This window comes from Sorex fumeus, unplaced genomic scaffold, assembly GCF_029834395.1.
Source record: "Sorex fumeus unplaced genomic scaffold, SorFum_2.1 ptg000044l, whole genome shotgun sequence".
Classification (NCBI taxonomy): domain Eukaryota; kingdom Metazoa; phylum Chordata; class Mammalia; order Eulipotyphla; family Soricidae; genus Sorex; species Sorex fumeus.
The window spans coordinates 15,351,035-15,364,521 of record NW_026606101.1 but is presented as its reverse complement, the minus strand read 5'-3'; the positions used below and the strand labels follow the sequence as shown (position 1 = coordinate 15,364,521).

At 57.0% G+C, this 13,487-nt stretch overlaps 1 protein-coding gene across 6 annotated transcripts in view; it reads right to left on the bottom strand.

Annotated features, from left to right (window-relative positions):
* LOC130030403 (syntaphilin-like) overlaps positions 1–13,487 on the bottom strand; it is a 47,812-nt gene that overhangs the window by 2,243 nt on the left and 32,082 nt on the right. The window contains exons 3-6 of one of the 6 annotated variants that reach the window (XM_056121669.1): positions 9,767–9,794; positions 8,400–8,496; positions 7,804–8,010; positions 3,650–3,799 (exon numbers count right to left, since the gene is read on the bottom strand). In XM_056121669.1, the coding sequence (XP_055977644.1) occupies positions 3,650–3,799; positions 7,804–8,010; positions 8,400–8,449 (407 nt within the window). In that variant the 5' untranslated portion in view covers positions 8,450–8,496; positions 9,767–9,794. Of the gene's footprint in view, positions 1–3,649; positions 3,800–7,803; positions 8,011–8,399; positions 8,696–9,766; positions 9,795–13,487 lie in introns of all 6 variants that reach the window. The other 5 variants (XM_056121672.1, XM_056121668.1, XM_056121671.1 and 2 more) reach the window with 5 other exon arrangements.

The following is a 13,487-nucleotide window of genomic DNA, read 5'->3' as shown; positions in this document are numbered from 1 at the left end:
ATGCACAGGGGTTACTCCTGGCTCTGCATTCAGGAATTTCTCCTATTGGTGCCCAGGGGACCATATGGGATGCTGGGAATTGAACCCAGGGTCGGCTGCGTGAAAGGAAATGCCCTACCTTCTGTGCTATGGATCCAGCCCCTCTTGGTCATTTTTGAGAAGCTCCTCAGTGGTGCTGGGAGTTGTATCAGGGCCCTGGCATGTGTGTGAACCCTTTGAGCTCCTCCCCCCTGGCCCAGGATGAGTGATTTTAAGAGAAGGAACTGCACCATCTACTTAGAGCGAAGGCCTTTGTGTCACCCAGGTCTCTGGTGGTGGGACAGGCTGGCTCTCCAAGGAAGCACAATGGGAGAAGGGACACCCCGGGAAGTGGGGGCCACAGACACGCAAGCACCGAATGGGAGCAGCTCCTGGCCGACGGCAGGTTCTCAGGCTGCCAGCAGTGTGACAGTATGACACAGAAAGCACTGACCCTGCTCCCGTAGGACAGACCGGTAGGAGACCAGGAGTGGAGGAGAAGGCAGCTCTGACAGGGCGTCCTGCCCAGACCGCAGCCAAGCGGACAGATGGTGCCTGGGGCTGCCCGGGAAGGGAAGCGGAAGGTGGGCCGTCTGCTTCCGCAGGTGCAAAGGGCTGAGTGGATCTGGGGCATCCCAGAGGAGGGGATGGAAGGTGGAAGAAGAAGTCCCAGGGCTGGAGCAATAGCACAGCAGGCAGGGCGTTTGCCTTGCACGCGGCCGACCCAGGTTTGATTCCTGGCATTCCATATGTTCCCCCGAGCACTGCCAGGAGTAATTCCTGAGTGCAGAGTCAAAAGTAACCCCTGTGCATGGCCGGGTGTGACCCAAAAAGAAAAAAAAAGAAAAAAGAAATCCCAGTTCTACAGACCAAGAGGTTCAGCCACCTGCAGTCTCCTGTATTCAACACCCAACTGGGATGGGCTGCTGGCAGAGCTCTGGTGAAGGGGACGTGGTGGGACATTCTGTAGGTGTCCTGCCTGGTGAGTCCACACGGACACACCCACAGAGACAGACGAGCAACAGTGGCCAGGGACAGAAGAGGTGGGGGCCAGGGGGGCTGTGATTGCTACTGGGCATGGAATTTCTTTTTCGAGTGATGAAAATAGGATTAGATAATCACATGAATATGCTTAGAAGCATATTGTACTCTTTTATCTGTTTATTTTTTGGCTTTTTGGGACACATCCCGCGATGCTAGGACACACCTAGCAATGCTCAGGAGTTATTCCTGGCTCTGCACTCAGGAATCACTCCTGCCAGTGCTTGGGATGACGGAGATCAAACCTGGGTGGGCGGCATGCAAGGCAAATGCCCTACACACTGTCCTATCACTCTGGCCCCGGAATTGTACCTTTAAACAGGCGAACTGTGTAGCATGAGAATTCCTCTCAAAAAACTGGTCCTGTGTGGGGCCAGAGTATAGTACAGCAGGTATGTGTTTGCCTTGTGCGTGACCAATCTGCATTTCATCCCTGGTACCCTTTATGGTCCCCCAGGCCTGTCAGGAGTGATTCCTGACCACAAGCCCTAAACGCTGCTGCATATGGCCCGCAAACAAACAACAACAACAAAACAAACCAACAAACAAAAAACCCCACACCTGTTAGTGTTTTGGGTTTTGTTTTGGATGTACGTGTGTGTGTGTGTGTGTGTGTGTGTGTGTTTGGGGGGGGCTAGGTGGCAGTTAGTGGGCCTGTGGAAGGTTTTCAGGGAACTGAATACATCCCTAGTCCTGTCACAGAATTTTCTGGATCTACTTTATTTTATTTATTTTTATTGAACCACAATTGGTTGTTCTCAGGGGTTACTCCCTGCTTTGAACTCAGGGTGGCGATCAGCATTTCATACCCTGCAGTAGGTAGATCAAACCTGCCCTCACCACCCCTGCACGCAGAATAAGAGCTCGGCCATGGAGAGATCCTCCAGCATGCCCCTATTATAGTTATGTTTGTTGATTGTTTTATTTTTGGGGTCACTTCTGACAGTGCTCAGGGCTGACTCCTGACTCTGTGCTCTGGGATCACCCTGGAAGTTCTCAGGAGAACATGTGGGTTGCTGGGGAGACATGCAAGGCAAGTGTCCTACCTGCTGTCCTTTCTCCAATCCTGTTACTGGTTTAAAAAATAAAAATGAGGGGCTGGAGAGATAGTACAGAGGAGGGAGCACTTGCCTTACACAGGCTCAATATCCGGCATCCCATATGGCACCCTGAGCACTGCTAGGAGTGATTCCTGAGTGCAGAGCCAGGAGTGACCCTGAACACTGCCAGGTATGGCCCCAAACCCAAAACTAAAACAAAACCCCCTTATAGAAACTTTGGTACATCTACACAGTGGAATACTATGCAACTGTCAGAAAAGATGAAATCATGAAATTTGCATATAAGTGGATGGACATGGAGAGTAACATGCTAAGTGAAATGAGTCAGAAAGAGAGGGACAGACATAGAATGACTGCACTCATTTGTGGAATAAAAAGTAACATAATAGGAGACTAACACCTAAGGATAGTAGAGATAAGAGTCAAGAGGATGGCTCCATGGCTTGGAAGCTGATGTCATATGCTGGGCGAAAAGGCAGCTGGAATGGAGAAGGGACCACGAAGTAAATGATGGTTGGAGGGCTCACTTGGGATGGTACATGGGTGCTGAAAACAGACTATGGACCAAACATTATGGCTGCTTAGTACCTGTACTGCAAACCATAACACCCTGAAGGAGAGAGAGAGTAAGAGAGAATGTGCCTGCCACAGAGGCAGGGTGGGGGTGGGAAGGGGTGGGAGTGGAGGGAGGGATAGATACTGGGAACATTGGTGGTGGAGAATGGGCACAGGTGGAGGGATGGGTACTCGAACATTGTTTGATTAAAACGTAATCATGCAACTTCATAAGTCTGTAACTGAATCTCACAGTGATTCATTAAAAATAATCTTTTTAAAAAAAGAATGGAAAAAAACCCCACTAATACCCCCAAATGAATGAAAAAGTAGCTGGGGGGGGAGGGGGTCTTCCCAGCTGCCGAGGGCATTCCCCCCTCCAGTGCCCCCAGCCCGGCACACAGCCAGCTGAGCATATGAATGGACACAGTCCATGACAGTTTCCTCAGAAGACAGAGCAGCCAGACCAGATAGGGTGAAACCAGGAGGGTGAGCGGTGACCCGCATGGCCCAGGATTGGGCTTAGCTGGGCCCCTGGGAACGGGGGCCAGGCAGGAGCCTGGAGAAAAGGGTCCCTGATTCCAGGTCGTCTATTAGTGCTGGTGGATGAAAGCTTCAAGGCCCCCCCACCAGTGACCTGGGGTGACCCTCTGGGAGTAAGCAAAGAAAGAAAGAAAGACCAAAGGGGTGTCGCCCCCTAGTGGGACAGGGGAGCGGGGACGAGTGCCCCTGGATCTCTAACGCCTTCCTTGAAAGGGCCCAGGGGGACAAGAGAGGACGCATGGGTGGACCGACAGCTCCCATCAGCCACCGTGTGCAGGGACCCAGGGGCTGGGTGCTTTGGGAAAAAAGGGGTCTGACTGGGCTTCCCTGGGCAGGAGAGAGCAGCTCTGGGTTTGGATGTGACCCAAGACACCCCTTCCACCCACAGTGGGTGGCTGGGAGTTCCCGGCCCGGCCCTGGCCACCACTCACCGGTCCTGGAGCCGGTCCTGTGTGTCCTTGAGCCGGGCCCGCAGGTGTCGGATGCAGACTTCCTTCTGCTGCAGCGGCGTGAGGTACTGCTCAGGTGCTGGCGGCTTGATGCCATGGTTGTCGCTGCAGAGCATGTACTTCATGGAGCGCCTGCAAGGGGGCAGGGGCCGGTGGGAGGGAGCCAACGGGGGCTGGGCCAGCCTTGCAGGCTCTGGGCCTCCCGGAGGACACGGGCTGAACTAAGCAGCCCTTCTCGTGGCCACCAGACAGCTCTGGGCTGAGCTGCTTCCGCCACAGTGCCATGTGTGGCCCTGTACACTCCAGTGCTTCGGAGTTTATTTCGCAGCAGGACCCTGAAGTTAGGGGTGTGGGACACGCTATAGGGTCTGCACACAGGCTCTTGACCAATGCCGGGAATCCAGGCCCAGAGCTGCTCCCGGAGCGGAGGAATGCGGGCTCCCTGCAGTGGGCTCCCTTCCCCCACCCCAAAGTCCCCCTGTCTGTGGGCTGCGCCCTGTGGTCCCCACTCTGACTGTGCCCACAGCCCCATACCCCACCCTTATGGGCACGCAAGTAGGCGGGGGCTGGAGCACTTGTAGGACATGTCCACGGTCAGTGTGGACCCCCATCCTCTGTACCTCCCTGTGCCCTCTGGATGAGGACGCCAGCCCATGCCCATGTCTGCACGTGCACGCGCACACACATACACACACACACACGCACACACTTACACACATGTGCATATACACGTGCGAACACACGTGCACACCCGCGTGCACACCCGCACGCACACACGTGCCCACACATGTGTGCATACACACATAGGTACACACACATACACATACACATGCATGTGTGCACTCTCGGGCACACATGAGATAAGGTCCTCCCAGGCACCCAAACAAAAACGAGGGTTGAAGAGAAAGTATGGGGTGAAGGCATTTGCAGCCAATCCCAGTTCATCACTGAAACCACATGTGACTCGTCCCTGGAGCAGCGCCCCCAGGAGTGACCCCCTGGGCACAGAGCCAGGAGTAAGCCCTGAGCATTGCTGGATGTGCCCCCTAAACCCAAAAACACCAACCAACCAGAAAAACAGCAACACTAAAAAAAATAGTAATGTTTTTCCTCCTCACTTCCAAGTGAAGAAATCAGGATAAAACTAGCAACAGCAGAAGATCAGAGAGGCAGTAACTGTTTCAGCTTTTCTCCAGTGCCCGGAACAGCATTGCCCACACATGCTAGTAAATGCCTGGTTCTGTGTGTGTGCATGCGTGTGTTTATAGCTGTGATCTAAAACTGAGAAGGAAAACAGACAACTCAAGTCTCCTGCCTCTCCGTGGCCTGAGTCACTGTCTGCAGTGAGGCCTTCAGGGGCCCCAGAGCTGGGGGCCTGAGGTGGTGGATGTGGTGCTAGAAGCCCCCTCCAGGGCTCAGTGGACAGTCTGAAGGTCGGGACCATCCCGTCTCAAACACTGTGAGCAAAAGGTGTGAAAGTAACCAACCCGCACTGGCTCTCCTGTAGGCCCCTGGCTCTGGGTGGGGCCAAGCCAGGGCAACCGGGTGAGGGAACTGCACATGCGTGCTACCTGTCATGTGTGTCCCAGCAGGCCAAGGGTTGCGGGTGTAGACAACAATGCTTGCCGGTGTAGACAGCAACACCTTGCAGAGTTGGGTTGTTAGGGAAATAAGACTCAGAGTGGGGAAGTGACTGAACCCAAAGCCCATGCACTCTTGCCCCTCAGCTTGGATTTCGACCCTGGGGGATGACGATGGGGTGCTACCTCCCAGCCCTGACTTCATGATCTTGGGGTCCCCCATCACCTCTTTCCCTGTTGCCTGTGATGCCTCCTGCTTTTCTCCTCTAGCTGCCTTCCTGTAACACATGCCATTATTCCCATCCACCACTGCACCCCGGGCCACTTTCAAGGCAATCTTTTGGCTCATGGTTCCGGTCACTGCCCTGGGCTCCATGCCGCTGGGCTGGTGCCTGTGGTCATCTCATACATGGGAGCCAAGGCTCGGAGGGATGTGCCTGGCTCCAGGTCGCATGGTCAGTGAAGGTGAGAGTTACGCCAGTGATAAGGGAGTCCCACAGAAATGGACAGTCACACAGTGATGGACAGTCACACAGAGATGGACATTCCTAAGAGATGGACAGTCACAGTGATGGACAGTAACAAAGAGATGGATAGCCACACAGAGATGGGCAGTCTTACAGAGATGAAGAGTCACACAGAGATGGAAGTCACACAGTGATGGACAGTTTCACAGAACGGACAGTCACACAGAGATGGATGATCACACAGTGATGGACAGTCACACAGTGATGGACAAGTCTCAAAGTGTTGAACATTTCCACAGAGATGAACAGTCAGAGTTAGACAGTCACACAGATGGACAGTCACAGACTGATGGACAGTCCCACAGAGATGAACAGTCACACAGAGACAATCACAGAATGAAGGACATTCACAGAGACAGATGGTCACACAGATATAAATAGTCCCACAGAGATGGATGGTCCAACAGAGAAGAAGAGTCACACAGAGATGGATGGTCACACAGACAGTCACAAGTGATGGACAAGTCTCACAGTGTTGAACAGTTCTCCAGAGATAGACAGTCAGAGTTAGACAGTCACACAGTGATGGACAGTCACAGAGTGAAGAACAGCCACAGAGACAGATGGTCACACAGAGATGGATGGTTCCACAAAGACAAACAGTCCCACAGAGACGGATGGTCCAACAGAGAAGGACAGTCACACAGAAATGAATGGTCACACAGAGACAGTCACACAGTGATGGATAGTCACACAGCGGTGGACAGTCACACAGTGATGGACAAGTCTCACAGTGTTGAACAGTTCCACAGAGATGGACAGTCAAACTTAGACAGTCACACAGAGATGGACAGTCAGAGTGAAGGACAGTCACAGAGACAGACGGTCACACAGAGACAGACAGTCACACAGAGATGGATGGTCACACAGAGACAGTCACACAGTGATGGACAGTCACACAGTGATGGATAGTCATACAGTGATGGACAGTCACAAAGAGATGGAGAGTCACACAGTGATGGATAGTCTCACAGAGATGGATAGTCACACAGTGATGGATAGTCTCACAGAGATGGACAGTCACACAGTGATGGACAAGTCTCACAGTGTTGAACAGTTCCACAGAGATGGACAGTCAAAGTTAGACAGTCACACAGAGATGGACAGTCAGAGTGAAGGACAGTCACAGAGACAGACGGTCGCACAGAGACAGACAGTCACACAGAGATGGATGGTCACACAGAGACAGTCACACAGTGATGGACAGTCACACAGTGATGGATAGTCATACAGTGATGGATAGTCATACAGAGATGGACAGTCACACAGTGATGGATAGTCTCACAGAGATGGACAGTCACACAGAGATGGACAGTCACACAGTGATGGACAAGTCTCACAGTGTTGAACAGTTCCACAGAGATGGACAGTCAAATTTAGACAGTCACACAGAGATGGACAGTCAGAGTGAAGGACAGTCACAGAGACAGACAGTTTCACAGAGACACACAATCACACAGAGATGGATGGTCACACAGAGACAGTCACACAGTGATGGACAGTCAAAAAGAGATGGACAGTCACACAGTGAAGGACAGTCACAGAGACAGACGGTCACACAGAGACACACAGTCACACAGAGATGGATGGTCACACAGAGACAGTCACACAGTGAAGGACAGTCACAGAGACAGACGGTCACACAGAGACAGTCAGTCACACAGTGATGGACAGCCACACAGAGACAGTCACACTGTGATGGACAGTCAGGGAGACAGATGGTCCCACAGAGACAGACAGTCACACAGTGATGGACAGTCACAAAGAGATGGACAGTCACACAGTGAAGGACAGTCACAGAGACAGATGGTCACACAGAGACAGTCAGTCACACAGTGATGGACAGCCACACAGATACAGTCACACTGTGATGGACAGTCATGGAGACAGATGGTCCCACAGAGACAGTCACACAGTGATGGACGGTCACACAGTGACGGGAGAGTCCCAGCGGTGCAGCGAGTGCCCCTTGTGGGTGAGCGTCCCCAGTGGGGGCGGGGTCCCTGCCCCGGGCTTCGGCAGCCATTACCTGGGCGTGGGGCTGCCGTCGCTGCCCTTGCAGGAGCCCGAGTTGCTGCTGCTGCTGAGCGTGGAGGCCCCGCAGGCGTCCCGCACGCTCACAGGTGGGGACGTGCGCCTGGAGGCGGGAAGAAGAGGCAGGTGGTCGCTCTGGCTGGTGGACAGCTGCGGGCACTGGGCAAACACCGCCAGGCCACTACGGCCCCAAGGGCCCCCACTTGGGGTCACCGCCGGGGAGAGAAGCAGAGGGGGAGGGGGGTGCACAGACAGGGGTGACAGAACAGACAGTGCGATCAAGATGGAAACCAGAAGACAGCTCACAGGGGCACCTGCTCCCAGGGGGCCTCATTACTTGGGTGCCCACAGCCCAGAGGGAGGGGTCCTGCACAGACTGAGACAGGAGTGGAAGGGGGGACACGCAGGGTGAAACTCGGGGGTTCCAGGAAGCCTGGGACCCTCCACTCACGCCGGGTGCAGCTAGAGCGTTGGTGACCCCAGATCTGAGGGTCTTGGTCTCACAGAACCATCACAGAACCGGGCTTGGCACGGCCAGGAGGGGGCCGCTGCTCACCCCCCGAGAGACGGGGCCGGGAGAAGGACACTCACCTGCGGGGCGCGGCGGGCGTCCGTCTGCTGCTCGGGAGGGACATGGCCATGAGGCTGCGGGTCCGGGTGAGGGGCGGGATGGACGGAGTCCCAGGGGCTGAGGAGAGAGGGTGGGTTGGGGGGGCCGCGGGCAGGGCCGGCCCTGGCCACGTCATCCTCTCGCCGGTGCCCGGCATGGCTTCTCCTTGGCAGGACCCCCGGGCCCAGCGCCTTCTCCGGAAAACTGAGCAGGGTCCCGACGCCCGGCTGAGAGTGGCCGGGTCAGAGTCCCGGGGTGTCCTCACGCACACCCGGCCCTGTGGCGCCGCCGGGGGCTGGGGGCTGAGGGTCCAGCTCGCTCACTGTGGTGCCCACAGCGCCCTCGGACCCTGACACTCGAACTCCCACCCGCGCGGCAGGGGCTGCAGGCTGGAGGAGTCCTGCAGCAGAACCAGGAACCCCAGATTGGGCTGGGCTAAGTCTCGACGTCACCTTCCCGGGGTGCCCGCTGGTGCGTGGTTTCAGGGGGGCTTCCCGTCTACAGGGGAGACAAGACAGAGCGACACAGCAGCACACGTGTAGAGAGACACACAGGAACGCTCGCACATGACCCGGCGCCATGTTCCTGCCATGCCACGAGGCGCTGCGAAGCGCTCAGCGGGTGTGCTTGGCAGTGGGTCCCGCCCAGGCCATGCAGCTGCCCCGGCACCCCTTCCCCCTGCACCCCCATGCAGCAGACAGGCACGCCGAGCACCCCACAAATGCACGTGCTCATTCTGCATGCACCAGGCCAGGGCTCAGGCGGAGGAGCAGCAACACGTGTGTGTGTGTGTGTGTGTGTGTGTGTGTGTGTGTGTGTGTGTGTGTGTGTGTAGGCAGCTGGTGGGGGGGGCAGAGGAAGTGAGATTCTCTGCAGGCACTGTCAGGCCAGGGCTCAGGCAGAGGAGCAGCCATGTGTGTGTGCGCGCGCGCGCGCTGTAGGTGAGGGAGGGGCAGGATTCTCCCCTAGGCCCAGAGAAGTGAGGCTTTCTGTAGGCACTGTCCAGCTGGGGTCCTCCTATCTAGGGGACGGGCAGTCACACTGTCAGGGTCCTGCCTGGAGTCCCTAGGAACTACAGGGTTTCTTTAAGGGGGTGGGGGTCTCATGCAGGGCTGGGGGCTGTCCGGGGAAGCAGCCTGCCCTGGGCATCAGCTCAGAGCTCCCGGGGTACCAGGTGGAGGGGCTGGTGTGTTTCAGGGATCCTCATGCCCCTTTCCGTGCTCAGAACATACACGCAGGACAGTGACTGGGTTATGAGACTCAGCAGAAGCCCAGAGTGTCCCCATGCTGGGAAGGGAGTGTCCCCGAGCCCCGCTCCATGCCAGCCGGGTGCCAAGCACGTACGTACATTACGCCATGGACGCCTCCCAACAACCCTATGAGGAAGTGCTGAGATTAGTCCCTGGACTGTGAGGGGCCCAAGCTCCTGCCCCCCCATAGCAGCCACACCACCCGCCAACGGGCTGGATCTCATCCCTGGAGTCCCCCAGCCGTGTCAGGGCTGCCCGGGAGCCCAGTGTCCCCGGCCAGCTGCCCGCTGCCTCCTCAGCAGACAAAGGTGCTGCTCAGGTGGCCTGTTTCCTGGCGGTGACACAGAACCCGGCTGGTCCCCTGGAGGGCCCAGACACTGCCAGCATTGTCTGCCCGGGGGTGTCGGGTGCTGGGCGCAGGAGTCACCGACACCACATTGGTCATCCGAGCTGCCTGCCCTGGGGTAGTGACATGTCCACCCAGCAGGCGCTGGAGTGCGGGCAGGACCGCTGGAACTCGAGGGTAAACCCTTGGGGTGGGGAGGCACCCGGGGGCAAGGACAAGGGGACAAGTCTCTCTGTCAGGGAGGCCACCAAGGGCTCATGGCTCCTGGGCACAGAAGGGCCTTGGCCAGGAGCAGCTATGGGAGGGCAATGGGGGTGGGGGTCGAGACTGTCCTTTCTCTACCAAGGGGATACAAGCACCTGTCATTGGCTGTCGTTCTCCTGGACAGCCAGGGGACGCTGAGCATTTCTTTCTTTTTCTTTCTTTCTTTCTTTCTTTCTTTCTTTCTTTCTTTTTCTTTCTTTCTTTCTTTTTTTGCTTTTTGGGTCACACCCGGTGATGCACAGGGCTTACTCCTGGCTCATGCACTCAGGAATTACTCCTAGTGGTGCTCAGGGGACCACATGGGATGCTGGGAATCGAATCTAGGTCCGCCACTGTGCTAGGCAAACGCCCTACCTGCTGTGCTATCACTCCAGCCCCCAATGCTGAGCATTTCATGTGGGTCTTGGACCATCATTTCCAAAGTCAGCTCTTCCAGGCTGACTGTGGAAAGGATGGAGGTCAGCTGAAGGTCGTCTGATGGTCAGACAGCTTTGAGCCTCCCAGGCCCTCCCAACACCCCCCACCTCTGGGGAGGAGGCAGAGAAGACTCTGCCTTCGTTTGTTTTATTTTGGGGTCACACCCGGCAATGCTCCGGGGTTACTTTTGGGCCCTGCACTCGGGAATTACTCCTGGCGGTGCCCAGGGGACCATTTGAGGTCCTGGGATGGAACTTGGGTCAGCCACATGCGAGGCCAGCACCCTCCCCGGCGTGCTCTTGCTCCGGCTGCCCTCAGCAGGGGCCTCGGAGCCCGGCCGGGCGCGGGTTGCGGGTTGCTAAGAGCGAGGCGAGTCCAGGTGGAGTTGGAGGCTGGGTCCTGGGAGGCAGCCACGGCGGCTCTGCCTCGGGGCCGTCTGCCACGGGGCACAAGGAGGCCTTTGTGACTCCGCCACAGTGACTACCTTGCTTGGCAACCCCGCGCCTCCTCCTCCAGCCCCCTCTTCCTTCCTCTCTGGCTGCGGCTGCGGGGTGGCGAGGGGGTTGGCATTCCTACTCGGGGACGAAGCCAAGCGTCTCCCGGGAGGCTGGGCCCAGCCATTCATCCGGGATGGAGGTGGAAGCAGCACTTCCCCTGCTGGGACGGGACCTTTCAGGCATGGGGGGTCCCTCCAGGGAGGACGGAAGCCGCCCAGGCCCCCAGGGAACCCCCTCGCAGGATCCCCATCAGCGGCCTCCATGGGTGCCCGGGCTCTGCAGCTCCACCCCCGCCCAGGCCCCGGGGAGGAGGATGGTTGCCATGGTGCCTGCTACCGTTGGCTGCTGGGCCCCGCAGTCCCGTGGGCCTGTCTCCAGGAGGCCAGAGGCGGCCACTTGGAATGGGAGGTGGAGAGGAAGCATAGCACTGTGAGGAGATGGGGAGAGACTCCTGCCACCGCAGCCCAAAGCCGGCCTCACCCCACAGGGGGGCACCCGCCACGAGATCTATCCCTCACACTCAGCACCTCCCGAGCACTGAGAGAGGAGCCCAGGAGTGTGGCACCCGTGGGTGTCAGGCGAACATGATAACCACTACACTACGGAAACTGGCACCCGTGGGTGAAGGGCTGAGACCGAGTGTCCTTGGTGGTGGGATATGTGTCCCTTACAGGCCCTGGGGTGGAACTCAGGACATGCAGCACGTGCTGAGCCCAGTGCCCTCCCATGCTGAACTCTGAAAACTGGGCACCATCAAAGCGAGCTATTTGGGGTTTTTGTTCTGTTTGGGGGCCACACCCAGAAGGGTTCACTCCTGGCTCTGTGCCTCAGTACTGGGGCTTTCTGGCCAGTACTGGGGCTTTCTGGATGATCTCTCTGGCCCCATGGGTAGTGCTTCAGACGCGATCATGGCCACACAATGAGGTTTCAAGAACAGAAACACATTCAGAGTGCAAAGTGGTCTCAGAAGGCTGGGGGCAGCATCTTTAAATGAACTTTAAGGGGCCCAAGAGGTTTACACTGTCTGAGGCACGTGCTTTGGGTGTGACCCGGAGAACCGCTGGGTGTAGACCCTAGGGCCACACAGCATCTCCTTGACCCCAGTGGCCAAGAACTATTGGGAGGGGCTGCAGGCCTCCAGTGCACACTTAGCACTGGGTTTTGAAGGATGAGTAGGAGGTCACTAGGCACGAGCTCACTTGAGGGAAGGGGAAGCCTGGACAGAGGCTGTGAGTCACTGACTCCCATGTCCCGGAAAACCAGGGGTCCTGGTGAAGCAGAGGCCCAGTGTGGAGGCGGGAGCGGGGCTGGACCCCACAGCCACACACACAGGCCACAAGGTGCCAGAGAAAGGCCTGAGAAGGGGCAGCGACACACTTGGCTCTGGGCATGTGCATGCCCGGGAGTCCGGCTGGGGAGGGACAGGAGACAAGAAGGGCTCCGAGGGGCCCAGCTGAGAAGCAGGAAGTCAGGGTGACAGCAGGAGTGCCAGAAATTTCCCCAACACTCCTCCGAGACCCCCAATGAAGTGAAAGTCAGAGTCGAACTCCATCCTCTCATCGCCCCCATGCAACCTCATGCAACTGCTCTGGGCGGCCTGTGGACCCCCGAGGCTACTCCCTCCCCAGCATGGCCCCTGTGGCTGTGGCCCGCTGCACTCAGATCAACAGAACTCAGGGAAACCCAGTCCTGGGGAATCGCCTGAAATCAAAAGCAGACAACGCACAGCAGGAAGGCAGCGGCCGGGAGAGAGGCAGGCTCCACTCGGGCTGAGGGGCAGGTCTCGGAGATGCTTCTGGAGCAACGTCCTCAAAGGCTACTAAGACTGTGGGAGAGATCATTAGGCTTCCAGCCCTATCCATGACTAGAAACCCGAGTTTCCTGTTCTATTCCTGTAAAATGAGAAAGCCACATTCTGTGTGTTTGCTTTTGTTTGGGGATCACACCAGGCAGTGCTCAGAGCTTTCTCCTGACTCTGTGCTCAGGGATCACTCCTGGCAGTGCTCAGGGGACTCTATGGTGCTCCGGGTGTTGAACCTAGGTCGGCCACCTGCAAGTCTAGCGCCCTCCCCGCTGTCCTATGGTTCTTGCCCCAGGAAGCTACATTCTTTTTTTTTCTTTATTGGGTCACACCCGGTGATGCACAGGGGTTACTCCTGGCTCTCCACTCAGGAGTTACTCCTGGCGGTGCTCAGGGGACCATATGGGATGCTGGGAATTCAACCTGGGTCAGCCGTGTGCAAAGCAAATGCCCTACCCACTGTGCTATCACTCCAGCCCCAAGCTGCACTCTTC